The sequence below is a fragment of the Dicentrarchus labrax genome, unplaced genomic scaffold, assembly GCF_905237075.1.
Source record: "Dicentrarchus labrax unplaced genomic scaffold, dlabrax2021, whole genome shotgun sequence".
Taxonomy (NCBI): Eukaryota; Metazoa; Chordata; class Actinopteri; family Moronidae; genus Dicentrarchus; species Dicentrarchus labrax.
The window spans coordinates 22,502,705-22,530,469 of record NW_026136721.1 but is presented as its reverse complement, the minus strand read 5'-3'; the positions used below and the strand labels follow the sequence as shown (position 1 = coordinate 22,530,469).

Here is a 27,765-nt window from a genome sequence, read left to right as displayed (position 1 = left end):
GTATGTTTCCTTATTTGCTTGAGTTTTAGTTTTGTACATTTTGTTTATTCTTGTATAATCTCTGTGCTGCTTTAGCTCGTGTTCCATGAAAATGTCACCAGCAACAAAACTGAATTTCTTTGTTTTTTTTTATTCAGTCTATACACCAACCGAACATACTATACAATCTTTATAGCCTTCAACAGTAAAGAGACAAACATTTAGTCCTCTCATGGTTACACTATGTTAGTTATACAGAAAAACAAACAAACACAGAAATACTTTAGATTTGGCATATCAACAAAAAGCCCAGCTTTTCAAGCTAGAGGGCATAAGGCAGTGACTTCCATAATCAATTTAGGCCTTTTATATATTTTTAAAGTTTGGCATATTCATACAGGGGTAATACAGTCAGTGCATTTTTCAGAGATTCACATTAACTGTTTAAGCAACAGCTTTAGAAGACAGCACCATAACAATCCTTAACAGGCCACTGTGTGAGACATGGAGGATGTTTTGGAGGACTACATCTCCTTCGCCTCATCACCTGTACAACTCGGTATTTCTCAAGAGGATATTCCAGTAGGGAACACAGGAACAGACGTCAGATTCGGGATTTAACCACCAGTGATCATTTTAAAATTCTGTGGCCGCGCTTCAGCGACTTTACTATCAATCAAAGTATAAAGAAGTACAGGGCAAACGGTAGGTTAGCTTATGTTTACAGGGCAAACATCCTACAAGGCAATTATTCTTCTGAAGTTAAAAAGTCCGGATTATCCATTAACATATGTTTCAAATAATATAGTCATTTTGTACAGGCTAACAGTGTGATGACTCTACAGTACAATAAGGTGCAACTAGAAATGGAAGCAATGACCATGTGTTTCTCATAGACAGTGTAGGCGACACAATACAGCAAGCAATAAGGTATACGAAAAGGCAAACATGTATATAAAGTGTTATTTTTTTCCATTTTGGTTCACTGACACAGAACTCTACAACACTGCATGAACACAGATTTCAATTAACCGACTGTCTACCAATGAAGCTGCTCCTATTTACAACCCGCAGGAAGTCAGGCATCCAGAACTGAGCTGATGTAGAAATCCTTTATATGATAAGCTGCGAATTTAGATTACTTCTCAGCATGTTTGTATTTTTTTTCTTATGCAGTTCGTCAATTGTAAGAAAGCTGTCAACCTTACATTAAAATACAGGTAACATACATAAAAAAACAGCTAAAACTCCTGAAAATAACACTGACAGGACATTGACCCTATAAAATTATTTTTTTAAACGTGTATTAGTAATTCACAAACTGTGGAAGTTGTATGTTATAGATCACCTGCTAGCAAAAATGCTACAACCCTTAGCTTGCAAACTCATCCTGATAGTAGTTTAACGGAAAGAGTTAGTAAAATTGGATAATCGCAATTAAGCAACGTCTTCACATTGTTCAACATTCCAGTGATAAAAAAAAAAAAGATTTGTCTAAGTGCTTTTGTGAGAGATACATTAAATGTATAAAGCACTGATATCAAGTACAGTAGCAAACTTTTGTTCTTCATGAGTTGTTTTGTCTCCTCCGAAAAAAAAATGATGAAATCAACCACAAATGTGCAATATTTACGACTCTACCTCTCAGTGAAACTTCATTGTCCTTTTTAATAAACATACTGTACACACAAGAACACCGGCGACCAGGGAAACTTAGCTGATGTGTCTGTGGATGGTCAAGTAAACTTGTTGGCCACAGCTGAACTTCCTGTGGTCATTCTCAGTCAGTAAGGACGGAAAGTCACTTAAATCTCATATCTTATACAGACCACAACTACTTGCCAGTTTTGCACATCATGACACAAAATAAGGTGCATTTTCCCGTGAAGTTGTTATCTGGGTATTAAAACAGCATTATAATGCATCTCCCTCTGCTTGCTGTGATTGGTTTGTGCCCCTAAACAATGCAGATTAATTCCAGGGTTAACAGATCTGCCTGGCAAGCAAATTGTGGTAAAAGGTTGATTAGCACAATTCAAAGTTTCCCATTTCTTCAAAACTTGCATTTGACAAACTACAGATATAGATCTTTCTAAGCGAGACATTTATTCCTGTAGTCACATCAAGTGTGAAGGCCCCATCAGTGCAAACTGAATTAGCTTGCCAGTGACCAGACATATTCTGAACTTTAACTGAGCCGAGCAACACTTCTGTTGGTGAGAATTCAAAGGCAGTGTTGGGCTAGTTACTCAGATTTTTTTATTTATTACTAGTAAGTCTTTTAAGAAATATTATTACTTTACGTAATACTCCCTGCCAACAGTAATTAGTTACACTAATAGTTATATTACTTTTCTGCAACTCCTAATGAAATTGGTCATTGTGTCCTTTCTCCCAAAATCTAAGTAATGGGAGCTGGAAATATTCCATTAATAATTAATTACCCTAGTAGTTAAAGTCTTATTATTACTGTAATATTATTACTAGTAATGACTGCCCAACACTTTTCAAAGGTGCTTTGGACTGAAAGGCAACTATAGAGGTCAAAAATCTCACATCAGTCGAATCAAAGTGTTTTTAGAAGTTACAGTTACTGTTACAGAAGTTATACATTTTGGCATTACCTAGACCTGACAACCTCACAGGACTGAATCCGACTCTATCCACCTTTTTGTACAGTAGAGTAAGCATCAAGAGCACACACCCATCAACACCTCTTACAGGCATTAAATCTGGCACACAAACTGAATCTGAATCAGTTCATCCATAGTCTGTACGACTATCCTTGCACCGAATGAGGCACAGTCAATGAGCACGCTTACGATGACTCAAAAGTGTGATGTGGGATGCTGCTACATGTTTTACAAATGTGCAATGAAAAATCTACACATAAGGACAGATATTTTACATGACATTTGTTCTTAATGTTGGTGCTGCACAGCTGCCTCTGATCTGTAACCACTCAGACTGAGTGTTATAATTATATATAAATTTGCTTCAATGAACGTACCTCAAATTAGATGTTTAGCACTGAGGGCTCACCTCAACAGATCTAAACTTCACACATATAAAGCCACATATATATATATATATGTATATAGCATACATATAGCTAACAGTGTGGCAGCTTCAAAACCCAAGTCTAGACTGGCCCGGATCACATTATGTAAAGTCCATTGGCTGCATGTATTGAAGGACAATCCTCATAATACTCTCATGATATTTGTACAGGGGAGAATACAGTGTGTATCTATGGTACTCCATAATGAATCCATAGCAATAAATGTGGCACCTTTGTATGTCCTGCATCCCTATAATCTTTCTACCACCTAAATGTCTTTATGATAACTTTCACTGATTTGATAGTGTGGGTTCCTCCTGGAAAAGGAAATGTATGGTTACATTATTATCCCTATCTTTGGTCTGTGATCAGGACCGGTTAATTTGGACAGAACATCTGTCACAGCTTCAGAAAAATCAAAACGTTGTCGGGGCAGCCCGTCGCTGATTCCTAATGAGTCCTACAGCAGGGCATTGGACATGTTACTGTTCTGCCAGCGCAGGCAGGTGGTCTTGGAATGCTTGTATAGGTGGGAGGACTGGCTGAAGCGCTTCCCACACTTCAGACATGCGTACGGTTTCTCTCCTGTGTGGACGCGGATGTGTTTCTTGCAGTCAGTCAGCGTGAGGAAGGTTTTGCAGCAGATTTTACAGGCGTATTTCCGAGCCCCCTCAACCACCAAGACGTTATGCTCCGACAGAGCTTTCTTGCACTTTGACAGGACATCGGCTGAAGCTCGGGTCAGCTGAGGGGGGAGGGAGGTGGGCCTGCCACTGTTCATCTCATATCCACCACTCTTGTTTAAAAGCAGGGGACCAGCCAGACTTGAGGACGAAGAGGCGGCATCCTGGAGAACGCTGCTTACTCCTTCTTCTCCCCCCATGCCGGTGGCCATTTTTGGAGCAATACGTCTGTAACCTGGATAACCCAGAGCGGCGGCAGTCGTTCCTGCTGCCCCTCGTGACGGTCGACCCAGGGAGTGAAGTCCCAGGCTGGAGCGCTGGAAGTCCAAGCCAAAGGGATCTACCCCGCCACACCCTCCACTACCACTTCCCCCACTTCCTCGAGGGTTCCCTAAACCATCATGAAGGGGGCGGAGAAATAGAGAATCAGCTTGCAGATTGTCTCCGAAACTGTTGCGACTCTCACCACTGAGAGGACCCGACTGCAGAAGAGAGGAAGAAGCCGAGCCGGATGGACCAGCAGCTTCCTGTCTGAGCAGGAAGTGATGTGCTACCGCATCTCCAGTTGTTGTGTTGGGGAGGTCGTCCTCTCCGGCAACCAACCCTGTCCCGCCACTTCCGAAATCCTTCGGGTTGAGGAAGCTAGAAATACTAAAACCAGGTTTGCCACTCAGTCCGTTATTACACCCAAAACCTCCTCCGACTCCGGCGCCTCCTCCCATGCTGCTCTTGAGGAGAAGCTGCGAGCTGGGCTGCAGCAGAGAGTCAGAGCTGGGTTGGGGCTCAGAGGTGAAGCTTCGGTCACTGCTCTCTGGGCTCAGCTCCGCCTTCTCCTCCTCCTCCTGGCCGCCGGGCTCAGCCGGGTCGCTGCCTTCAGCCTGCGATGTCACGTCGCTGATTTCATCTGTTGGTTCAGGCGAACTTAATGGCTCTCGTTTAACCACCACCTATGTAAAGCAAAAGGAGGAGTTTCATCTAAGGCCAAAGGAGGATTTTGAAAAAAAGTCAAGGAGCATGCAAAGACAGCAGCGAGTCACTTACATGTGCATGTAGTGTGAAATTCTTTATACTCTTGGGTAACATGTACACTTAAATCTCACAAATATGCACCTACTCATATCAACAGGTGGCCTTCATCAGGGTAAAATAGGGGATTTATGATGTTTGTGCAGATAAGACAGTTTTATAGCATGAAAATGTTGCTGCACGAGGCTTAATGAGAGTTAGTTATTTTGTCACAAACAACAAATCAAGCCACAACTTTACCTTCTGTTCTTCGACCTCTTCCTCCTCTTTCCCTGATTTGATCTTCACCCCCGCTCTATTGTCCTGGTGGTCCTGCTCTTCCATGTCCTCCTCCTTGCTCACCCCTCCCTGCATTCTCCCCAAGTCCTCCCCCTCACAATGCCCACTGTCCGACTGGCTGGGCATCTGAGGATCATCTTGGGACACCGCTACCAGGCCAGTGATTGCGGCATCCAACTTGGACTCATCTCCCATCTTGTGTGAGTCTGGGGAGAGTAGAGCTCCTTCCTCTCGCTCTGCGTTCACCCCTCCTTCTCCTAACAACCCCAGGTTAGGGCCGGAGGGGCGCTGCCTCTGCCTGGGTCTCTCCTCTGACAGGCCCAGGGCCAGAGACGGCTTGCGTTTGTGGAAGCGTCGGATTGGGAAGGAGGCCCTCTGTTCAACCACTCCTCTGCCAACTCCATCCTCCTCCATCCCACCCAAAGCAGAGCTCACTAAGCTGAGCCCCAGCTGCTGCAGGAGGAAGGAGCGCTGCAACTTTGACGTGGCAGCGTTTGCTGCGAGGTTAGCATTAGCTGCTAGGGAAGGGTTCACTGCTAAATCTGCTACTTGTTGCTGCTGCTGCTGCTGCTGCTGCTGCTGCCGGTGCCTCTGCTGCTCCTGGTGAGGGTGGTGATGGGTGGGTCTGTCGGATGTGGGGGACATGGGCAGGGTGCGTGTGGTCAGGTAGTGTTTGCAGGCCTTGACCACATTGTTGAGGTGCAGATGTGAGGCCGCAAGGAGGATATCCATGACGTTGCTCTCCCCCAGCATCAGTGTGGAGGTGTACATCATGTCCACGAGAGCGGCAAAAGCTTCAGCTGTTACCACCTGCAAGTACACAAGCAGTGATTTATCTTGTCTGCAGTTCAGTAGTAGAATTACTATCAATGCTATTATTATCTAAAGAGTCACTCTGTCCTCAACTCTCACCTCCTATTACCACTATCATCACACTCTTCTCCATTCTCAGCCCTATAAATATTAACTTAATAGCCTCCTTGCCCTCTTTTATACAATATTATGAAGACCCTAACCTCACTGTCCAGCTGGATCATATTCATGCTTGCATCCCCCTCTGCAACGGTAAACAGGGCTCTGAAGTGGGTGCTGCAGGCTGCCAGCACTGAGCGGTGGGCCTTGAAGTGTCTGCTGCCCACCACAATGACACAGTCGCACAGCTGACCATGGACACGCTGATAGTTGAGCTGCTGGAAGATCTGCTCAAAGTGGCCCGGGAAATCCATGGCCCTGGAGACAGCAGAAGGTTAAAAGGTTGAAAGGAGCTAAACGGGGAGAGGAAACAGTTTTGATAATCAACCAGAAATGCCAAACATTTGCTGCAACATCATCTCAATTTTGATTCTTTTCTCTGTCATGTGTTATAGTAAACTAAACATCTCTTAGTTTTGGATTGTTGCTAAACAACGGAAACACTGATGAGCATCTTTCACTATTTTCTGATATTTTATAGACCAAATGATCAAACAATTAACCAGGTAACTAATCCACAGATTAACTGTTAATGAAAATAGTCTTTAGTTGCAGCCTTAGATTGTGTAATGATGATGGAGGCCTGTAGAAACAGAACAGATGGAGTTAAAGGAGATGTTAGGCTGAGGTTGTAACAGGTGAAGGTGGTTTTCATGTGCCACTTTTTGCTTGAGATGGTGGTGGATATTGTTTTTTTGCAAACTGTGACAAAATAATCTGTAACTGTAGTGGGATCAAATGCATCATTGCTTGATCTCACAGACAAAAAAATAGGCCTGCAAAACTTCCAGTGAGATGATTAATCAATGTGCACCAAGAGCAACTGAATCCCTTCCTGCTATAAAGTTACATGCTGTGATTTAACTTGCACTCCAGCTAGTTCCCCTGTTGACTCATGCTTAATGTAGTTAAACCACATTGATAACACCGTGGCTACAGAGCATAGCCGCGGACTGAGCACTGGAATAACGTTAGGTGCATCTTAGATAGTTAGCTAAGGTAACTAGCAACATAAGCAAAAACAAAGAACTCTACTGTAATGCCTGAGAGATCAGACAGCCAGTAGCAACTAACATTACCTTGGGGTTTTCCAGAAAGCGTAGGTAACAAGAGGCAGAATCAGGGCTCGATGACGCTAAAGTTAGCTGGCTATCTGACCAGCAGGTTGGCTGTTAGCTACAACAGAAGCGGTAGCATTGGTCTGGACCGCTTTGTCTGTTGTCATTGACAAAACATAACTAGTCTGTATCGAAGCAGCTTTGTTTCTTCTTCCTCCATCAAACGTAGCTAGTCAACATTTCTGCTGCACGTCCCACCCACCCCCTCCCTCCCTCCGTGGTCCACACACTAGCCGACAGTTCACTCGCATTGAATGGTTTGTGGCTGTGGAGGCGAGAGCTGCCAGTGATGTGAGCTAACGCTGCTGCTGGTCTCCTCCGTCGGTGTCATCCTCCCACACACAGTCACATACAGCACGGAGGTCAATACAACCGAGTACAGCCCGTCGGTATCTCTCCGGGTCTGACCTGAATGTGTGTTACGACTTCTAGTATTTCAACCTATCACCCTCAGACGGGTTTTTTTCCCCACCAGACTCACAGGGTGGCGCTGTGCTTCACTTTCATGTCCGTGACCCTCGACGAGGTGAAGGGCTGCAGTTATACGTCTCACCGCAAGATGGCGCCGCTGCGTAGCCAAAGATTATAGAGAATGTCAAGATGTTTGTTCTGATTACCCTGATTATGATTATTAGAATCAGAGTCACTTTCATTGGCCGGCTATGTGTACATATACAAGGAATCTGACTCCGGTTTTACGTTGCAGTCAATGAACGTACACACAATAGCGTAAATAAACAGCACAACAAACTTACAGGAGTTATTATTTTCAATAAAACTATTATGTTTCCGCTAATATTTGATAGAATATATGTATGATATGTAGATTCTCGCAGACTAAACCCGAATTGGTTGAAAAATCTTCAAAGGTAGGAGAGCCGACAATATCAGTCGCTTATATAAGCCCGTTTTGTAACTATGGCCCGAACCCATGACAGCCTGAACCAGAATTTTGACAAACCCGGAAGTACAAAGGAGTGAACCCTCTTGGCTCACCTGGAAACTCATGACAACAACTATGGCCGCCTCCTGCTCGTTGGTGTGTTGTGGAGAGGAGAGAGATTCCGACAAAGCTGTTATTGGTGACTATCTCTCATTTGTTGGTTGTCGAAACTATTTAGAAGAATATTTTAATTTCAATTGTGTCTGTAAATGTTGGCTCGTGCTTATTTTCTTTATTTTAAACACCCATTTATATTGCACACGTGGGTGCTAGCAACGTGGCTAGTTGTTTAGTGTAGTGGTTTTCACAGAGGAGTTGGACAGTAGGAAAACCTTATTCATACATGTGTTTTACCTTGTTAGTTTCTGCTTGCGTTACTGCAACTTAATCTTCACTTGTCCTAAATGTATATATACACCATGATGCAGGATTTGTACATGTTAAAAACTGTGTGTATTTTAAACTATCAATATACATATAGATATATATATATATATTATGTTTCTCCCTCTCACAGTCCGCTTTTCAAACGGGAGCGTCAAAAATGCTGACACACTGCATTTCACGATGTACAAGAACGCAGATGAGAATAACCCGAGGAAGAAGAGCAGACGAATGTTGGTGAGAAAGATGAAGAACTTCTTATATCCTCAGTACTTTGTATTTGCACATCTACAAGACTTGTTTATGTTTTCCTCCTTTAGGTTGCTGAATCAGACAGACTGTCCTATGTTGGAACTAATTTTGGAGCGGGGTCTTTGAAATGCAACAACCTTTGCCAGTAGGTTAATATTTTGACATATTGTGACTTTTGCAAAGTAATAACTGTGAATATAATTAATAAGTAAGGTGTTTGGTGTTTGTTTAGATATTATGTAGGTGTGTTGAACAGGCAGACCATGCAAATGGAGGTGCACAATGCTCAGCTCTTCAACATGCAACCTGATATACCAGGTAAAAGAAAAGAATTCAGCATGTATTGATAATTGATTATGGGTGCTTATAAGGCGTCTACATAGCCCAAGTTACTGATAACTCTACTAAAAACCAGATCATCATCTTTTTTGTAAGGAAATTGTTTGGTGCTTTTGTCAATGCAAATGCACTTTATGTATTTGTGTTTTTTTTTTTTTTATCAGGAGAGACAACAGAGACTGCAAAACCCCAGGACACTACTCAGACATACAGAGATAAGGTACAATGTTTTGTTTTTCCTAGGAATAAGACTCGGCCCAAATAAGAAGGAATACATTTGCTATTAATGTCTTCATCTTCTGTTCCAATTTCTCTTTAGGTTGACTCTTTGATTGAGGCGTTTGGCACCAACAAACAGAAGAGAGCTCTGAGCTCCCGCAGGCTGAATCAGGTGGGCAGTGACACCCTGCATCAAGCAGTGGCTAAAGCTGCCAACACTGTGATTGACCAGAAGGGACTAGAAGGTAAGTTACACAGTCACATTGTCCAAGTGGGGTATAGGGAAGTCAGTAGTGTAAAAATCATCTACTAGTCACCTGAGAGCTCATCTTAAAGATATCCTTAAAGGGTAACTTAGGTATTTTTCCACCTGGATCTTATTTTTCCTTGTTTTGTTTCCAGAGTGATTAATGGAGACAACAAGTTTTGAATTGTATCCAGTATCTTTTTGTTCCCTTTACTTGATCCGCTGTGTGTGTAACTAGTCTTGCTCAAGGCGAAGTCTTGTTCTGAGTTCTCGAGAGAGGTGAGGTGACTTGTTGCAGGAAGACAAAGGTGGAAACGTGAGCGTAGTAACGCCGGCCAGGAAGAGTGATGTGCAAGATTTTCACTGTCATAACTGAATATTTTGCTGATTTGAGGCCTTTGAATTTGTTGCCCCCATTACTCACTTTGACACAAAAACTTGGGAGGCCGACATTGAAAAAGTTTCCCTTTTAAGTATCTGGCAGATTGAGTTGTCATCTTTTTCTATTCTTGTTCAGTTTGTTTATTCATCATTTGTTCCATCTATTTCTCTTCTCTCTCCTCTCAGCTCTACAACAGGAAGTGGCTGAGACAGAGTCCCAGGGAGATCTTGCTATCCACCTGCCTCCCTGCAATGCAGACGCTGACAGACCTGAGAATGTCTACCTGTATGATGATCGTATCCTTCAATGTGTGTGTGTGTGTGTGTGTGTGTCTCAATAAGAGAGTGAAAGAACAGTAGATGGTGGAACAAATATTATTGTTGCAGAGGAATGTTTACTTCGTTCAGGTCTCCATCCTTAATCGATATCTGCAGTTTTGAGTCCAGTCGAGTTAAATGCTTTGGAGCAGGCTGGTTCCAAGATGGCGGCGCTCACCACTGAGGAGCTGCAGAAGATGAGAGATGACGGAGGGTAGGGAGACAAAAGACCCACACTTGCTGAGACATTTTATGAAGCTAAATTTTTTCCCCCTTGCGTTCTAATTTGTGTTTGTACTTTTGTATTTAAGGTGCTTGTGTGTTGTGAAGATCCTGGAGAACATGCCAACTGTAGATGAAACCAGAGATAAAATATCACGCAACGCCTTTTACCTTTCTCTGCTCCTCAAAATGGCCCGGCAGAAAAGCATCACCCGCAAGTGTGAGTAATGTTGTTTGCCTCTCATTGTAGATGTTTTCTTACACCTGTCTCTGGAGCACAGACTTATTGTGATGTATGTTTTTTTGTTTTTTTTTTTTTTTTTTTTGTATCCAGTTGGGCAGGAGGAAGGCTGTCCTCGCATCATTCAGAGCAAACTGTTGAGAACATTCACTGTGGAGACTTTCAACAATGGCAGGTACGATGGTTATGCAAGTTTCAAGTCATCTTGTGAAATGTCTGCATTGGCTGCATTTGCTTTGCACCTGGTGAATGCATGTATTTCAGAACCACTGGGACATGTCCGTGATTTGATTTAGTTGGATTGCATTCGCAGCTGTTAATAATCCAGGGAAATCACTTTTCACTTTGCCTGTCAAATTTCAGCGTTCCATGAACCAAAATCCTATGATCTCTCTTGTAGTGTTTGGCACCACTTTCCACAGCCAGATCGCCCTTTGTCTGGCTGGTTTGGCTACTCAGTCTTGCATACATACAGACATAAATGTCACTTTTTCACCTCAACTTTTCTTTTCAGGGTCCAGAACATGGTGTCTTCATCAATGCGTGCAAAATTAGCAGGTTACTCCCTCGCCCTGCTGCTGCATGTGGGTCACATGACCGCTGATCTTACATTACTTCATCGTGACCTGGGAATTAGTGAGGCCAGGTAAATAAAAAGGCTGCATTTGTATATAGAAACGTTCGTATTGACATTAAGGGGAATTTTAAAAGACCAGTGTGTTGGACTCAGTGGCATTCATGGGTAAAGTTCTTGTATTCAGGTGATTATGCTCTAATGAAAATATACCTATGAATGTTATATTCTATTTCTACCAATAGATCCTGCTTAATGTTACACACTGGACATTAAAGAACAATATTGTTACAACATATAATTAAGGTCAACGGCATCAACTCTGTTGGATGTATTGATCCACATAAAACACTGTCAATATAAGGTTTATTAGACCTCTTCCAGTATATACAGTAACTGGTTTTTTTTTGTTTTCATGTCTTCCTATAGGATGACTGAAGTAGCAAAGTCAATGGGACTGACCCTAATAAAACCAGCCCGGGGTAAGTCTAACGAGGATGGACTGCGAGATGAACACAGGCACGCATCCCTTGTTCTACCTCTGGTAAAATACGATCAGTTCATGGAGAGAAGGAAACGCAAGAAAATGCACTGAAGATCGAGATATGAAAAGACAAGAATCGGATACAGAAATCCCACAAAACAAGAAAGTTTATTAATGTATTTTGTAGACAAATAAAGTGGAGAACTTTGAATTGTACATGTTCCTTAATGCGTACTGTGCAAGATACAAAAAAAGCAGAGTAATGAGCCGTAACAAATTCTAGATGACAGAAAACATCTTGGCTTAAAAAAAACAAAAACAAAAAAAACCACAATTAGACGTATAGGCACATTTGTAGACAGCACATATTGCACACTGAACACCTTTCCTTCTATAGCTGGCTATTACCGGGTGAGTCTGTGGTTGTGTCACTGTGCAGTGTGTTGATGGTATCTGGAATGGTAACTTGTCCTCCCTCGCTGAATTTCACAAAGTCAAAGAAAGCTGAAGTGCATCACGTTCTCAAAACAACACTGAGGGCAAGATACCAAAAACAGACTCACCTGGAAACAGCAGCTCTCTGCAAGAGGCAGAAGCTTAAGTTTGGCTTTGTTTTTTTGCATATACACCTCACACTATGACAACACCTCCCCTAGCTACAATCATTGATTGATTTTAAAAAGTCAAACAAGGCACAGCTTTACTTTGTAGCATGGTTGAAGCTGGCATCTCTGACACCTCTGGCTCCTGCTAGGATTTTTATAAATGTGCACGTCCTAACCAGTGAGTCTCAGAAGCAAACTGACAAAAACAAAGTCTACAGCAGTTCTGTACATGAATATGCACGTAAAAGGACATGATTAAGTTAAAGCTTCAGTATGGAAATGGTTGTTTAAGACGATGAGTTCATGTGCTTCACTTCATTAGTCAACATTTGACGAGCGCATTGGAATTTTATCATAAACTTACAAAGTCTGATTTCAAATTTACAAAATGTTGTGCCACCCTAATGCACTGGAAGGTGGATGGCCCCTTTTTAGTGGTTATACTCGGAGCAGCCTCTTGCTTCCTGGACAGTTACTCCTCATCGGGAGGGCATCATTTTTGAAGGTCAGTGCTCCACATGTATGATGTACATAGTGACCAGATGCTGACATTTCTGGAAAGTCATTCATATTGGTTTCTGGAGTGTTCGGCAGGATTCACAGGATGGAGCAGAACATGCTGCCACTGTGGCAACCGCTTTCTACTGTGGCGCTGATCCTGGTCGTCATAGAAATTCCAAGTCGGGAAGGATATTGGGATGAGGAGAGGCCAGAGGGGGAGCTGGCCAGTGGACGAGGTGGAGGGTTTTCCAAAACCCAGGGAGGAGCAGATGTACAGCTACAAAATACAAAAGAGATAAAAATGAATCAGTGCAGATGTTAAACCTGCAAAACTGATTTGGCTAACAAGATGTAACCTCAGGTTTGACATATCACATTTTAAGATGACAGATCTCGACCAAGTCCTAAGGCAAGTATCTGGCTCCTCAGCTGCTCAGTGCTCCACTAAGATAAAATATTCCTTTATTTCCACTATGTTCAGATACAGAAAACAACTGCCTTCTGTGGCTGAACAGGATGCTATGAGATCAGTGAGAGTGAACCAAAATAGTAAAGTTGTGGGCTGGACATCTAAACATTGCACTGAAACTCTCTTTAAAGCCACTGTAAAGCCTAGCAGAGCTGTAGATTCAGGTATAATTTTGTGATAATTATCTATAAGTTCATCATTATAGGTGACCTCTTTCACACTCATTCATTTGACACATTGTTGTAATGTGATTATTGCTGCTTTCAGTGTGTGGACAGCAGAAGGAAGGGGAGAAAGAGCACAGACAGTAAAGCCTCTGGTGGTCTCTGAATCTCTGGCACTTTCTGTTGGTTGCCTAGTTACCTGTTATTATGCCTTAGAACACTGTTGTTGCGCAACACACAGCTCTCATTGCCAGGATCCATATGTAGCAGTGTTTTTTTGTTTCCAGGGTGGCCCTGGAACAGGAGATTGTCATGGACAACACCTTTTACTGGCCCTAGCACAGCGATTCCACAGCCCTGTGCTGGTTGGACACGGTTGCGCATTACCTAAAGATAAAAATGATAAAACCACAGAAAGGCTCATAAGTGATGTGTTAATATTTCATTATGTACAGTGCTGTAAAAGTAGACATCCCTCAGTCCATCTCACCTTGATGTCAGCACCGCCAGAGACTTGGATCCCATATCCCCGGTTTCCAACCACATCATTCTCCACAATCTGCCCGTTACCACTGAAACCGACACCGTGCCCACTGTTTTTATAAATTCCGTTGCCACGAAGCTCCACTCGGCAGTCCTTCTCCACCGTAACACCACCTCGACCATTTTCAAGAATGCAGTTTGTAACCAGTCGGGTCAGCTGACTGCTCTGCAGCACAGCAATGCCAGTGCCACGATTGCCGTTTACGAGGTTGGCGAAAACATTCAGGGGCTCACTGCTTTTCACATACAGACCAACTGCTGCAGAAAGGGAACGATGGAGAGAACATTAGAGACGAGAAGTGAGTGACTTTGACACTTAACACTACTCAACAGGTCTATTTATTACCTCCATTGTAGTTCATACAGTTGCTCTCCACCAGGGCCACACTGATAGAACGACGGGAAGAGTGGCGCTCATCCTCACTGTCCAGATCGCTCTCCCATGCAAACAGCTCCCCCTCTTCATTCAAGTTCTCCTGCCCTTCTCTCCCTTCTGCTTCTACCCCCCTCCTTTCCCCGCTGCCTCCTTCTCCCCCAATCCCTTCTTGCCCTGGCCAGTTCCCATCCCTGGCCTCAATGTTCTCTGGGTCCTTCCTGCAGAACACCGCCAGCCCATACATACAGTTATGGGTGATGTAGTTTCCCAGTAGCTGCGGGAGGCTGGACGACATAACCCACACACCACAGCCTTTGTTACCTGAAGAAACAAGAGGAAGAGGAGGAATTAAACATCTGTGCTATGGTCAAGTAATTAGTAAGTAGTAAAGACAAGATCAAAGATGAGCAAGTCAAAGTCAAGCAAGCATGTCAAGATAGGTGTGTGACATTGGTATTATCAGGCTGAAATGACATACAATAGACGTGGTTTCCCTCAATAAGTCCGCGACCTCTCTCTCCCACCACCACGCCATCCGAGTAGCCATAACAGATGTAGTTGTTCTTCAGGATGGGGTCACCTCCTCTGCGAATGTCCACGCCCCCCCACTGGTTCTCTTTGATCACATTCTCTAGAATTAAAATGTATTTATATGTTAACAAATCAGGGTTCGTATCCACAAATCATAATTTTAAGTGGCACAGTCGGACAGATCCACTTACACACCTGTTATAATCCCTCTGCCGTTCTCGTTTATAGCTATCCCGGCTGCCTGGCCCTGGAAGATGTGATTCCCACTAAAAGAGACAGTGAGGACAGAATATGAGTGACTATAAATATTGACCAAGTTCATATAGTTCACATATATAGTTCATATAGTAACCTATGCAGAAACGTGGGGCTAGACTTACTTACAAACTGCACCCCTAGCATCGCGTCTTACATTATGCAACACTGCTTACACCATACTTCTACTGTAAAACGCCACTGCACTGCAGCAGTCATGGAAATTATTATAAATTATCAAGCCACACACCAACAGTTTTTCATCTGAAGGGGGTTTTAAGGGTTGTATGGAAATTTGCATAAATGGTTGCTAATACAGAACGGAAACATGAAAATAATCTTGCCACAGGCCTTTTCACAAACAACATGTTGACATGTCACAGTAGGAAAAGCACAGCTGTAAATAATAAAATTAGTGTTTTCGGTCTCAGGGTCCTGGTATTGCATATGCTGGCTCTATGTCATGGCTTACTGGGAAACATTTACAACAAATTGTCTGCTGTAATAAAGGCCTGTTGTAGTCAAACACTAATGAGAGTACTGCAAAGAGCTCAAAAGCCCTCTGGCTGCCGTGTAAACAATGAATAATATCCAAGCGATGGGAAAAGCAAGAACTACACATTCCTGGGAAAGTTAGATGTTTGTTGAGTCCCACCTACCTGACCACAGGATTCCCGCTAAAGAGAATATACACGCCCGCTTCCTTGTTGTTAAAGATCTGGTTGCTCCGAATTGAACCTTTCCCATTGCCAAGGACAACCACCCCTGAACGCAGACCACTGTGTATTTTGTTGCACTGTGGAATGAAAGGGGGTAAAAAGGGTAAAAAAACGATAGTTACGATTTAATCCAATGTGAACTTCTATGCATCACTTTTACTGTGCTCACACAGCCAACAAATAAAACATGTCTTCAGACACATCTGCAGGCAGCCTTGTCAGTGTGGCTGAGGAACGATGTTAGTGCTCTTGTGAATTTTGGGATGGTGGAGAAAAGTGCTGTACTATAACTTTCAAGCATCCTGGTGTACACATATGCCTGAATTTAAAATAGAAGTGTAAATTGATTTTCTTGGTTTTGATATAGGCAGCCCCCAGCTCTCCAAATATCGGCATCGGCCGTTGAGAATCCGATATTGGTCGACCATTATTTCATACACACAGCATCCATTTTTCTTATGGACACCTCTTTATTTGCACAAAACAGCTTCTTCACTTCATTATTTGACAGCCTCCAAGCTCTAAAGTTACTGATAAAATGTAAAGGGCAAGGTGGCATACAAGAGCCCACAGCACTGTGATATGCTGTTGAAAGCTCTGTAAAAAGCTCGAAAGTTGAGGTTGTGTTAAGATAATTTTGTCAAACTTGGATATTGTTTGTTTCTTCCTTTAAAAAATCTGACTTCAACAGACCATGAGGCAGTAATTACCACGATGATGGGGTTAGCCCCTTTTCGGATGTCCAGCCCCGCCTCCCCATTCGAGTGGATGTTGTTTTCTGCAATGAGGCCCTGAGCAGAGAGGCGCAGGAACACACCTGATGCACGGCACTCACACACATCGTTTCTCAGCATCACTATCTGAAGAAGGGGAGAGAGAAGGAGAGGGAGCTCAAGTAACACTTTGAACAGGAAACTGCTGCTTAATTACTCATGATCTGAGCTACTTAACTTAATACATGACTCAAAAGGTACGTAATGCTGCCAATTAAAGTAATTGAACATGTGAAATTTTAATGTATTAAGATATATTCATGTGACACTCAATTAGTCTGATAAATGTTAATATGATCTTATTTACTGTGGAGTTCTGGATGCAGCGGACAGCATAGTTGAGCCCACGGAAAACATTCCCCTCCAGCCGAGCTTGTCCGTAATTGGATAAATGCACGCCACCCTTCCCTTCCCTGAAGAGGCAGCGTCTGAGGATACAGCCGAGGGTGGATGCTGCCAACATCTGAGCCTCTGGATCCCTGTCTAGTTCTTGCTGAAAGGTGAGGGGTTCAGGGGTCACAGATGGGGGATCCGGGGAGGAGGCTAATGGCAGAGAGCCATCTGGCCGGGGCTTGAGCAAATGGGATAGACCATGATGGTCACATGGGATTTTGTAATCCAATGTAAATTGATTTTTGGTGTTGTTAGTTCCTCCTCCATCTTGATTCTCCTCTTCTCCCTCGCTGCGGTCACCGTCGCTCCAGCAGTCTTCAATCACTGTGCCCTGACACACTGCATCTACCCCGGTCCTCCTCTGCCAGTCTTCTATGCTCACATGCTCCTTTTTGACATTAGCACCAGGAGGTTGATGCCCACCAGTGGAGCCAGCCAGACGGCCTCTGGGAGGGCTGTCGTTATTCCCAGATACGCTACATGACGGCAAAGTCCTGGCCAGGGCAGCCAAGTGTTTACAAGCCCAGTTCCTTTCTGAAACTGGAGGACCTTCAACAGTCACAGAGGCTGTGTCACTTCCAGAGAAGTCACAGCTGTCCAATAAACTGAGTACAACACCCAGCAAGTGGGCAGAGCTGCCTTGTGAGAAGGAGCAGAAACGAGCCTGGCAGGTTCCTGGGCCGCGGACTTGCAACTGAGCCCCCTCAAAGTTGCAGTTATCCAGTTGGACATGACCCCATGATGTCTAGAGCAAAGGAAGGAGATAAAGGTGATTGGGTCAAACAGATTCAGTATAATTGTGAGCTGAGAATAAGTGTGATTAGATTGATTTTATAAAGATATGATAGAGTGTGATGAGACGCTGCTGTACAAAGACACCATTTTGACTTTCTTCTTTACCTTATAGACCACAGTGGAGAACCAGGGTGGCATGAACACCAGATTACACAGCCTGGCAGTGGGGCACTGCTGCTCCATACACACCAGGAGGGCCACCTCACCCAATCGGCCCAGCCCAACCAGCTCCACAGGCACCTTCAGTGCCACTTCAGCCTGCTCCTCATATACCCCCGGATGGAGAACCACACGGTCATATGGCCCCACCACCCCGAGGGCCCCGCGAAGGGTCTCAAACTCGCACCCGGGCCCCACATGCCAAACCCTACGGTCTTTTCGGCGACGGAAAAAGAGGAGGCAGGCGGAGGACTGGAGCTCTGGGCCATTTTGATTCCAGGTGCGGGTGGCCAGGGCATGCTCCTTAAGGGCCTCTCTCCAGGATGGGGGCTCCACATGGGGCTGACTGGGCCAGTTGGGATGTCGGCACTCAGGGCAGCCTAGGCAGAGTTGTCTCCAGCGGGTGTTATCAAGAGAGAGGACGAGCTCCCGCCAGGCACGGCACACCTGGCAGCAGCGGCCCAGGTCAGGGAGAGGGAGGTAGGCCAAAATAACCCTCCACAGCTCCACGGGGAGGCTGCCCACCTCCATGGCAGCAGAGACGCCGGCTGGGGAGCACCGCGACGAGAGGGGCCCCTGGAAACAGTCAGTCACACGCACGCGCAGTTAAGGCAACAGAAAAACCCGCTAGCGCCAACCGTTACACAACAACAACAAAAGATGACGCCGTGGATTCTGGAACGTCATTACACGTTTTTTTTAAATTCACCTCACTAAAATCTCCTCGCGAGTCTGCACCATTACGTTTAAAGTTTTCTAATGGCGGTTAGCAACCGTTAACCGTTAATTGCGCACGAACTAACGTTACGCTTACATCACCAGACACACGAGAGCATCGTATCCGTAAAAAATAAATAAAAAAGCCTTACCCTTTTTACCACACTGCCATAGTTAGATGAATTAACACATCGGTTCGATGTTCAGAGAAGAGCTATTTATCGACCTGTCAAGCTATCGATCTATTTTTCGGGCCTTACATGTCTGCGATAGCGACTTTTTCCTCACTGCTTCCAGAGTTCATAACAATCCATGGCAGATGTGCCATCGAAATGGAGTTCAATTGCTTCCAGTTTACGGCAAGAGACCACGAAACAAACAGAGAGCTGGTCCGTCTTCCGCTTCCCATGAGTGGGCGTTAACCTGGTGGAAGCGGACCGCTGTTAACATTGTTGTTAACCAGTTAAAATCCAATGTAACTTTAATAATGTGGTTCGGTCCAACCGCATGTTGCCCCTCACATCTCTTGTCTCCAGGTCACACCCCGATAAAGTACGGTGCCTTTTCTCAATACTGCATACATTTGGGACTCATTTCCCCCCATTGTTTTGTTGTTTTAAGATCAGTTCAAGCCTCAGTTTGGAGGAAAATATTGTTGTGTCACACTGCGGTGTCAAATAATTATTAGCCAACAATGGGAAATAATAAACTATATAAGATGTATATACCCATGATGATTATTGTAGTGGGGGAAAATGCATTCAGGGATAAGGTTCTGTGAACATGAAGCAAACTATATTATGTTGTGTTATTCCATGTTTAAGTTTACAGGCTTACAGTATATTATTTTATGTTCATGTACGTTAATCCTCATGCATTCACACTCTGGTTGTCTCACACTAGTTGTTATTCAGTGTGCCATGAGCTACGCACAGTCTAAGACCAAGGCTGTCTCCTAGAGAGTAGGGCATCAGATGTGTTATACTGCTTATCAGACATTAGATGTCACCAATAGACACTTTAGGGGAAAGAGGCATATAATAGAGTCATTTTCTTTGTTTTACTTAGTTGATTCTCGAGAGAACACGGTTTTCTTGTATCCTGTGTTGATAAAGAAATCTTACAGGTGGAGTGAAACGGTCAATTCTCTTTGCTTTCTGTGAGTCTGTGTCACCATTCTGGGTACCTTCAGTGGGAGTTTGTGGTCTCTCACTATAGTCAGATAGTGAAAAGTTTATGTCAGATAGACATTGTTTGAGGTGGATTGAGACAAGAAAAATTAAACCATAACATTATTTATTTTAATTTCTACAGTGGGTATGGAAAGTATTCAGACCCCTTTAAATTTTCACTCTTAATCATTGCAGCCATTTGCTAAAATCAAAAAAGTTCATTTTATTTCTCATTAATGTACACTCAGCACCCCATCTTGACAGAAAAAAAACAAATGTAGAAATTTTTGCAAATTTATTAAAAAAGAAAAACTGAAACATCACATGGTCATAAGTATTCAGACCCTTTGCTCAGTATTGACTAGAAGCACCCTTTTGAGCTACTACAGCCATGAGTCTTCTTGGGAATGATCCAACAAGTTTTTCACACCTGGATTTGGGGATCCTCTGCCATTCTTCCTTGCAGATCCTCTCCAGTTCTGTCAGGTTGGATGGTGAACGTTGGTGGATAGCCATTTTCAGATCTCTCCAGAGATGCTCAATTGGGTTTAAGTCAGGGCTCTGGCTGGGCCAGTCAAGAATGGTCACAGAGTTGTTCCGAAGCCACTCCTTTGTTATTTTAGCTGTGTGCTTAGGGTTATTGTCTTGTTGGAAGGTGGACCTTCGGCCCAGTCTGAGGTCCTGAGCACTCTGGAAGAGGTTTTATTCCAGGATATCTCTGTACTTGGCCGCATTCATCTTTCCTTCAATTGCAACCAGTCGTCCTGTCCCTGCACTTGAAAAACATCCCCATAGCCTGATGCTGCCACCACCATGTTTCACTGTTGGGATTGTATTGGGCAGGTGATGAGCAGTGCCTGGTTTTCTCCACTCATACCGCTTAGAATTAACACCAAAAAGTTCAATCTTGGTCTCATCAGAGCAGAGAATCTTATTTCTCATAGTCTGGGAGTCCTTCATGTGTTTTTTGGCAAACTCTATGCGAGCTTTCATATGTCTTGCACTGAGGAGAGGCTTCCGTCGGGCCACTCTGCCATAAAGCCCCGACTGGTGGAGGGCTGCAGTGATAGTTGACTTTGTTGAACTTTCTCCCATCTCCCTACTGCATCTCTGGAGCTCAGCCACAGTGATCTTTGGGTTCTTCTTTACCTCTCTCACCAAGGCTCTTCTCCCACGATTGCTCAGTTTGGCTGGACGGCCAGTTCTAGGAAGAGTTCTGGTCGTCCCAAACTTCTTCCATTTAAGGATTATGGAGGCCACTGTGCTCTTAGGAACCTTGAGTGCTGCAGAAATTCTTTTGTAACCTTGGCCAGATCTGTGCCTTGCCACAATTCTGTCTCTGAGCTCCTTTGGCAGTTCCTTCGACCTCATGATTCTCATTTGCTCTGACATGCACTGTGAGCTGTAAGGTCTTATATAGACAGGTGTGTGCCTTTCCTAAGTCAAGTCCAATCAGTTTAATTAAACACAGCTAGACTCCAATGAAGGAGCAGGACCATCTCAAGGAGGATCAGAAGAAATGGACAGCATGTGAGTTAAATATGAGTGTCACAGCAAAGGGTCTGAATACTTATGACCATGTGATATTTCAGTTTTTCTTTTTTAATAAATTTGCAAAAAATTCTACATTTCGTTTTTTTTCTGTCAAGATGGGGTGCTGAGTGTACATTAATGAGAAATAAAATGAACTTTTTTGATTTTAGCAAATGGCTGCAATGAAACAGAGTGAAAATTTTAAAGGGGTCTGAATACTTTCCGTACCCACTGTACATGTAGTTTAGTTTTTGTCAAGCTGCTCAAATATTTACACACCATTCTTATTTGAATATTGCATATTGTGTATATACTCATTTATAGTCTTATATTTTCTATTTTATTTTTTGATATCTTGTTGTACCTCCACTTCTATACTCTTTCTTTTGCACTACATTGCCCTATGCTGCTGTGTCAATTTTGAATTTCTCCTAAGGGGGATCAATAAAGGAACACCTTATCTTATCTGATATTGCATGCATTATTATATATTAAACAATGGTACGTGTCATAGCACAATAACAGTGGGACATAAGTCATCACAAATCTGTTGTGACAGACAAAGAAAAACTTAAAATAACACATTTTAAAGTATGCACGCTTCCCCTGTGCTCCTCTTTTGACGTGCTTAATGAGCCAATAGGTGCAGTTTTAATTCAGCTGCCCCTCCGCAAAAAAATGAACATAGTATAGTTGATTCGGTTATCAACACCAGGAAGTGACTGTAATGTCATACATAACAAGGTTTGGTCCCAAAAGCACTCAGAGACAGAACTGTAAGATAAAAGTTTACTAGTGCAAGAGCCAGAAGCAGACAGGCAAGAAAAAAACAGGCAAACATATCCAAAAGGAGTAAAGGCGGGCAAGGGTCCAACACAAAACAACAGGCTGCAGTTCTTAACAGAAAAAACTGGCAAGCAGTGAAAAAGACTGATAGGAAATATAGGGGGTTGACCGATTATAACGATTATAAGTTAATGATGAGGAATGGATATGCAAGAGGGCGTGGGAATGGTGGGAACACTGGGTTACTGTAGGACTGATGGGAGCGGCTGGAGAGTTTGGGCTGGGAAAGGAGGATGGTGTTGTGACATGTATTTTACCAGGTGCGTTGATCTTTACAAACTATTCTCTTCTGTCAACACCAAAGAACTCCCAAAATCTCTCTGTCTATAATAGGATTGGTTTGTGCTTGTGACATTGTCAGAGACATACAGGTTTATGGTATTATCTGAAGGTAAATCTTCATAATGCACAGCTGAGCAATGCACATAACATTTACAAAGCAACAACCTCTATATAGTAATTAACTGATATGTTAATGAGGTAATATCCCACAGCTGCAGGAGAAGGTAGCAACTTTAAAATGACCTGTTTTATTTGGTACCATTGGAAATTCTGACACTTAATTAAAAATTAATAATAGGGATAAAGTTCATACAGTGCTCGGATGCACAAATTAATTTCTAAAAATGGAGATGCTCGTAGTCCAAGTTAAAGCACTTTCACCCTTAGAGCACACAGCATCAATGGTATGACTGATTCCCTCTCAACTATTCCCACTCTACCTTTTTATTAAACAATACATAATTGCCAAATACAGCAGAGTTTCTCTAGAATCTGCAGTTTACTCAAACATCTGCTGAGCAGCCTTTTGCCAGAATCAACAGCACTGATGGAGTTTGCCTTGGGCCAGGGACAGATGTTTTTTTTGGATTGCACTTTTGGTGATTAGATACAGCTGTGTGTATTGTAATGTTGCAATAAAATACAATGTCACTAATGTCAGCTTCCAGTGAAGGGGTGCTGTTTAACCAAAGGATCAGTGATTGTAGTCCGGATGGTGTGCACCTTTGTCCAAGAGGTGGCGATGTCCTTTCACTGAGAATGTAATCTGATCCTGTAAGCATGCTTTCCTTTAAGACACAAGAAACACTGTTTGAAATGTTGTCAAAATCCTATTTTCAGCAAACACGTCATGTTTTTTGTCCATAACAAACAGTCAAAAAAAAAAACAAAACTCCCAAACAGTGAGAATGTTTATCAGAAGAGAGTGGAGAGGATAATCAATGACACAATGTTTATGTCTCTATGATGCAGGGATGAAATAGTAGGTACACAGCAGTGTTTAGTGGGATAGTTTTCTTACAGACAGACCTTTTTTAAAAAATTATTTATCTGAAAACAGCATTAGTTAATTTGTATGTCATTTCAATAGACAGATATTTTCCAACCTCTCTGTGTGATAATTGTGGAGTCCAATATGAAAATGTCATGTTTCATGCAATGCCAAATTAAATTGGATGCCATTTACATCCAATTTTTCATCATTATTATGTGGTTTACACAAGAGAGACTAGCTGTAGCATATTACATTTAAAGATAAAAAAATGTGACACCACTGCACATTAATGGTCTGTATTATTTTATATTTATTATTATCTTTATTACTCCTTCTACAAGTATTTTGATAAAATCTTGGCTCGAAACTGTGAATTCTGTTGCTTCATCCTCCCTGTACGCTACGAGCTAATGAGAAATTACACTGAGAAGAGAAAAGAGAAGTACAGATTTATAAAAATAAATACAGAGAGAGATGAACAGATTTCTGGTTTATAATGTCACATTTTATTCACAATCGTCATATTTTAGATGAAAGCGGGCATGTATGTTTTTTAAGAAAGGTGTACAAAGGTGTAAGAAAGGTTTTAGATTTTTTTGTTGTGCATTTAATCACAGATTTCCATTATATATCCTGCTGCACATTTGAGGTATAAGTATTTTAATTCCATACAAAAAAACTCTTCTTATGTAAGCAGACATATTACTTGTACATATAGTTCAGAATAAAGGTTTCTGCCGCCTTGTCTCTTTGCCACTAAGAATATGTTGAGCTTAAATTGTCTATACCCAGCTTTTGTATAGACAATTTAAGCTCAACTTTTTCCAGTTTAGCCAGCTGCCACACAAATCTTTCTCATCACGCAAATTAATCAGTGCAGTCCACGCTTCTACTTTGAACTTTGAATCAGTGGTGATGAATATATGATTCTCTAGAAGGTCCTTCTTCTTCCATCCGAGCCAAATCTGTGAAGGTTTATTCTTCAAGGTGCCTGCCTACAAAGATAAAATGTACATATGTTATTGGTTGAGCAATCTTACTTCACTTACACACATACTGTATTGAATATGGAATGGATGAATAGATGTTTGGAATTAAACACTGTGGCTTGAAGTGGAATGTGATTTCAAATTATTGTTTATCCAATTTAGGGTAAATGTTATGAATTAGACTGAGACTAATGTGTCTGGAACTGGCATCTCTAGTTTTAAACAAAAGGTTAGTCACATTCATTCAGTCAGTTAATGACTAATGGTAAACTTGTTTCCTGGAAAGTTCCATGCAAACATACTTTCCTATAAACACAACAAATAAATATTGATACGACTGTCATAAAATAACAAGCGTTGCCTTTCAGTCGGCACTAAAGTTATAAAATCCCCTCACATAGAAGACTCTTCCTCAGACTGTTCAGTTATATTGCTTCCGAGTGCTTATCCTGAACATGAAGAATTCAAAATCTTCTTCACAAAGAATCTGTTCTCACGCTAATCTATTCACTCATATAAGAAAATACAGTGAAGATGAACTTACACAACCAGGTTCTTCTCAAACACCCTTTTGACCCAAGGAGCTTTGGGGTCCAGACAAATCTTTCTCCCATCCGATTTAAGAGTGGCACTGCAGGATCAAAGACAGGTCCGAGACATTAGTCACAGCAACATATCCGGTAAGTGTTTTGTGAGTACAAATTACAAGAACAACTGTTGAGCTTTGCACCCAGGGCTTACATTATCTCAATATTGTTGCAGTGGGAGCTGACAGGGTTCACCTCCACCTGTCCTATGTAACGCCCTATGGGCTTTTTCTCTGTGGTGATGCATCGGCATCGATTCACTTCTTGAGGCCCAAAACTGAAACCTGAAGTGGTAACAGATCAGAAAAGGATATCAATATCTGGACAGAAGCAAGGCATAGTGCAAACCACACACAGGCACTTGCGGACATTACTAACAGAATATGTCCTTAAATGGAAATTGTCAAGACAAGACAAGACAGTATTTTACAAACACACACACATATATATATATTTAACATAATATTTTAACAGTAATTGACAGATTAGACTTACCTTCAGGAATAGTCAAGAAAACCATGAGCGCTACAATAGTGATGACAGACATAACTGCTCTGAAGCTGAAGTCTGGGATTCAGTAATCTTTAAGACTGGTGTTAGTCGTTGTCTGCAGGCAATCATATAAAGCTTTGCTCTTCCCCCAACTGCTGCAAAATATGATGCAAGTCCACTATGTTAACCACTTTCTCATCTATCCCTCCCTCTCTTTCCAAGGAATTTAGTCTTTTTTTTAACAACAGTTCAGAAAACAAAAGAGTTTTGGGACTAAAGTGTATTTACTACTGCTCTATAATAAACAATTCTAAATAATTTTCTTCATGTTTAATTTGTTTGTTGTTTTTTTTTATTACTTATCTCACTGTAATAGAGGTCTAGTTAGCAAGCCCGGGAGACATTTTGAACACTTTTTTTGGTGAAATCATTTTCTGGTAAAGGGTTCTAGGATTCATGATTCACTTTTAACACGATTTTCTTGAATTTGGATATCTGTGCCAAAATAAAATGACTAGGCATTTTGAAATATGCTGTTTAATTTGTAACCTCATAAAGCCTTGCACACAACTGAGCAGATTCACTTCTATCCTCCCTCAAACAAATCACAGGAGTTTGCAGTAATAGAAAAATGTACTTCTGGCAAGCTTGTCCCAGCATGACTCTTAACGTCAGAGGGAGACGGTTAAACACATGTGGAATGTAAACTGCAGATAGATACCCCAACTTAAATTGTGCGAGGGGAAAAAGTCTTCAAACCCTCCTTTTGGCTATTTGTCAATCCAAAATGATTTCCTGTAATTCTCCAGAGGCTGACTTACTGTCGGTTTCTTGGTGGCAGGCTCTCACTTCCTCATATGTATATCATAAATAATAACCACAGTCCAACCAGTCTAACTGAAACAAATTGTTATATGACAGTGGAGAACTTGTAAAGCTCAAGCAGCTTAACTCTCAAACAAAAGATTGGGTGCCGACTAGTTTGTGATTCATTCCTGGTTTTCCCAGCTCCTGTTGTTATTCTCAAGTCCTTTGTATGTGGTATCATTGTGTATTTATTATCTGCATGTGCCTGTTTGGTTAGTAAACCGTGCCTTAAGATAAGACATTGATAGTGAAGGAGTCAGGCAGAATGCCAGTCAAGACAGAGCAACCTTTCTTTAAATCTGCACTATTATATACCACACAATACTCTTCCATATATGTCATGCTACGGAGTGCTATGCAATACCTTAATGGTTTTGCACTGTTATGCTAAGTTATACCAATGCTGGACAAGTGCGTGGCCAGACGTTGCAAACATTGGAGGCGTAGCCCAAACTTTGGGAAGACGTGAGGGCAGACTCCCCTAGGGAGAATATTTTCCTATGTACAGCTATATAAGGGGGGGGGACACGATCATGCTGTAGAGCCTACATCCTTTTTTGTTTTGTGGAGTTTTATTAATATTTGTCATGTTGAGGATGACTAATTTTGACTCCTACCTACCACATAAAAAAAGGCAGAAAGTTACATAACATAGGTATGGTAGGAGTACACAGGATGAATGTTTAGCTTACAAATCTGCCACATGTGAATCCATTCCATAAGACTGTAATAATCAGTAATAGAACTTTTGCTCTTTTGATTTTACGTTCGGGCCAGAGACTGAGGGGAAATGACACAAAGGTGAAGATATTTTACAGGCCTAAAAGATTAGGCTTTTGAGAAAACATAAGAGGCTGGAGCCCGGGAAGCCACTCCCTTCTCTGCCTCTGATGCTAATAGATAAGATAGACTTTATTGATCCAACACTGTGGGACAACACTAGGAATTCCCTTGTTACAGCAGCACCAGATAGAAAAACATTAAATACACATTAAATAACAAAATGAGTAAACTACAAGAAATAAAGAATAAAAAAATAGAATTAGGGTTGTATGTACACTATATTACGTTTTTTATACAGATGTGATTTAAATAGAATATTGCACAGGTAACAGCAGGAGGTAGTTGCATATTGTAAAAATAAATTAATTTATTTTACTGGACAAAAAAAATACATATATATTTAGCATCAAGGCAATATATGCCACAGCTTTGATTTAGTCAGCCCAAAGCCAGTGCTAGAGCAGTCACAATGAAATCTTCTTCAGGCACTTCTCAATT

The 27,765-nt window shown here is 42.2% G+C and overlaps 4 protein-coding genes across 4 annotated transcripts; 1 reads left to right on the top strand and 3 right to left on the bottom strand.

The window, feature by feature from the left end:
• Positions 1–110: 110 nt before the first annotated feature.
• Positions 111–7,638, bottom strand: LOC127354634 (zinc finger and BTB domain-containing protein 5). The gene is made up of 4 exons (XM_051384653.1): positions 7,080–7,638; positions 6,045–6,258; positions 4,990–5,838; positions 111–4,670 (listed from the first exon to the last, which is right to left on the bottom strand). The coding sequence occupies exons 2-4, from the start codon at positions 6,252–6,254 to the stop codon at positions 3,501–3,503; spliced, it is 2,229 nt and encodes a 742-aa protein (XP_051240613.1). The 5' UTR covers positions 6,255–6,258; positions 7,080–7,638; the 3' UTR covers positions 111–3,500.
• A 472-nt stretch (positions 7,639–8,110) lies between these two features.
• Positions 8,111–11,933, top strand: polr1e (RNA polymerase I subunit E). Its single transcript, XM_051384682.1, has 12 exons — positions 8,111–8,200; positions 8,579–8,682; positions 8,766–8,842; positions 8,930–9,015; positions 9,201–9,256; positions 9,356–9,500; positions 10,070–10,180; positions 10,319–10,415; positions 10,513–10,643; positions 10,758–10,839; positions 11,179–11,310; positions 11,668–11,933. The coding sequence occupies exons 1-12, from the start codon at positions 8,125–8,127 to the stop codon at positions 11,831–11,833; spliced, it is 1,263 nt and encodes a 420-aa protein (XP_051240642.1). The 5' UTR covers positions 8,111–8,124; the 3' UTR covers positions 11,834–11,933.
• On the bottom strand, positions 11,872–19,216 carry fbxo10 (F-box protein 10). The gene is made up of 11 exons (XM_051384650.1): positions 18,875–19,216; positions 17,952–18,581; positions 16,966–17,796; positions 16,596–16,745; positions 15,826–15,962; positions 15,107–15,177; positions 14,859–15,011; positions 14,351–14,701; positions 13,952–14,262; positions 13,661–13,848; positions 11,872–13,105 (listed from the first exon to the last, which is right to left on the bottom strand). The coding sequence occupies exons 2-11, from the start codon at positions 18,534–18,536 to the stop codon at positions 12,925–12,927; spliced, it is 2,958 nt and encodes a 985-aa protein (XP_051240610.1). The 5' UTR covers positions 18,537–18,581; positions 18,875–19,216; the 3' UTR covers positions 11,872–12,924.
• Positions 19,217–24,032: 4,816 nt separating this feature from the next.
• On the bottom strand, positions 24,033–26,915 carry LOC127354645 (interleukin-8). Its single transcript, XM_051384686.1, has 4 exons — positions 25,621–26,915; positions 25,280–25,409; positions 25,083–25,169; positions 24,033–24,544 (listed from the first exon to the last, which is right to left on the bottom strand). Exons 1-4 carry the CDS (start codon positions 25,670–25,672, stop codon positions 24,532–24,534), a joined length of 282 nt encoding a protein of 93 aa, XP_051240646.1. The 5' UTR covers positions 25,673–26,915; the 3' UTR covers positions 24,033–24,531.
• Between the last annotated feature and the right edge of the window lie 850 nt (positions 26,916–27,765).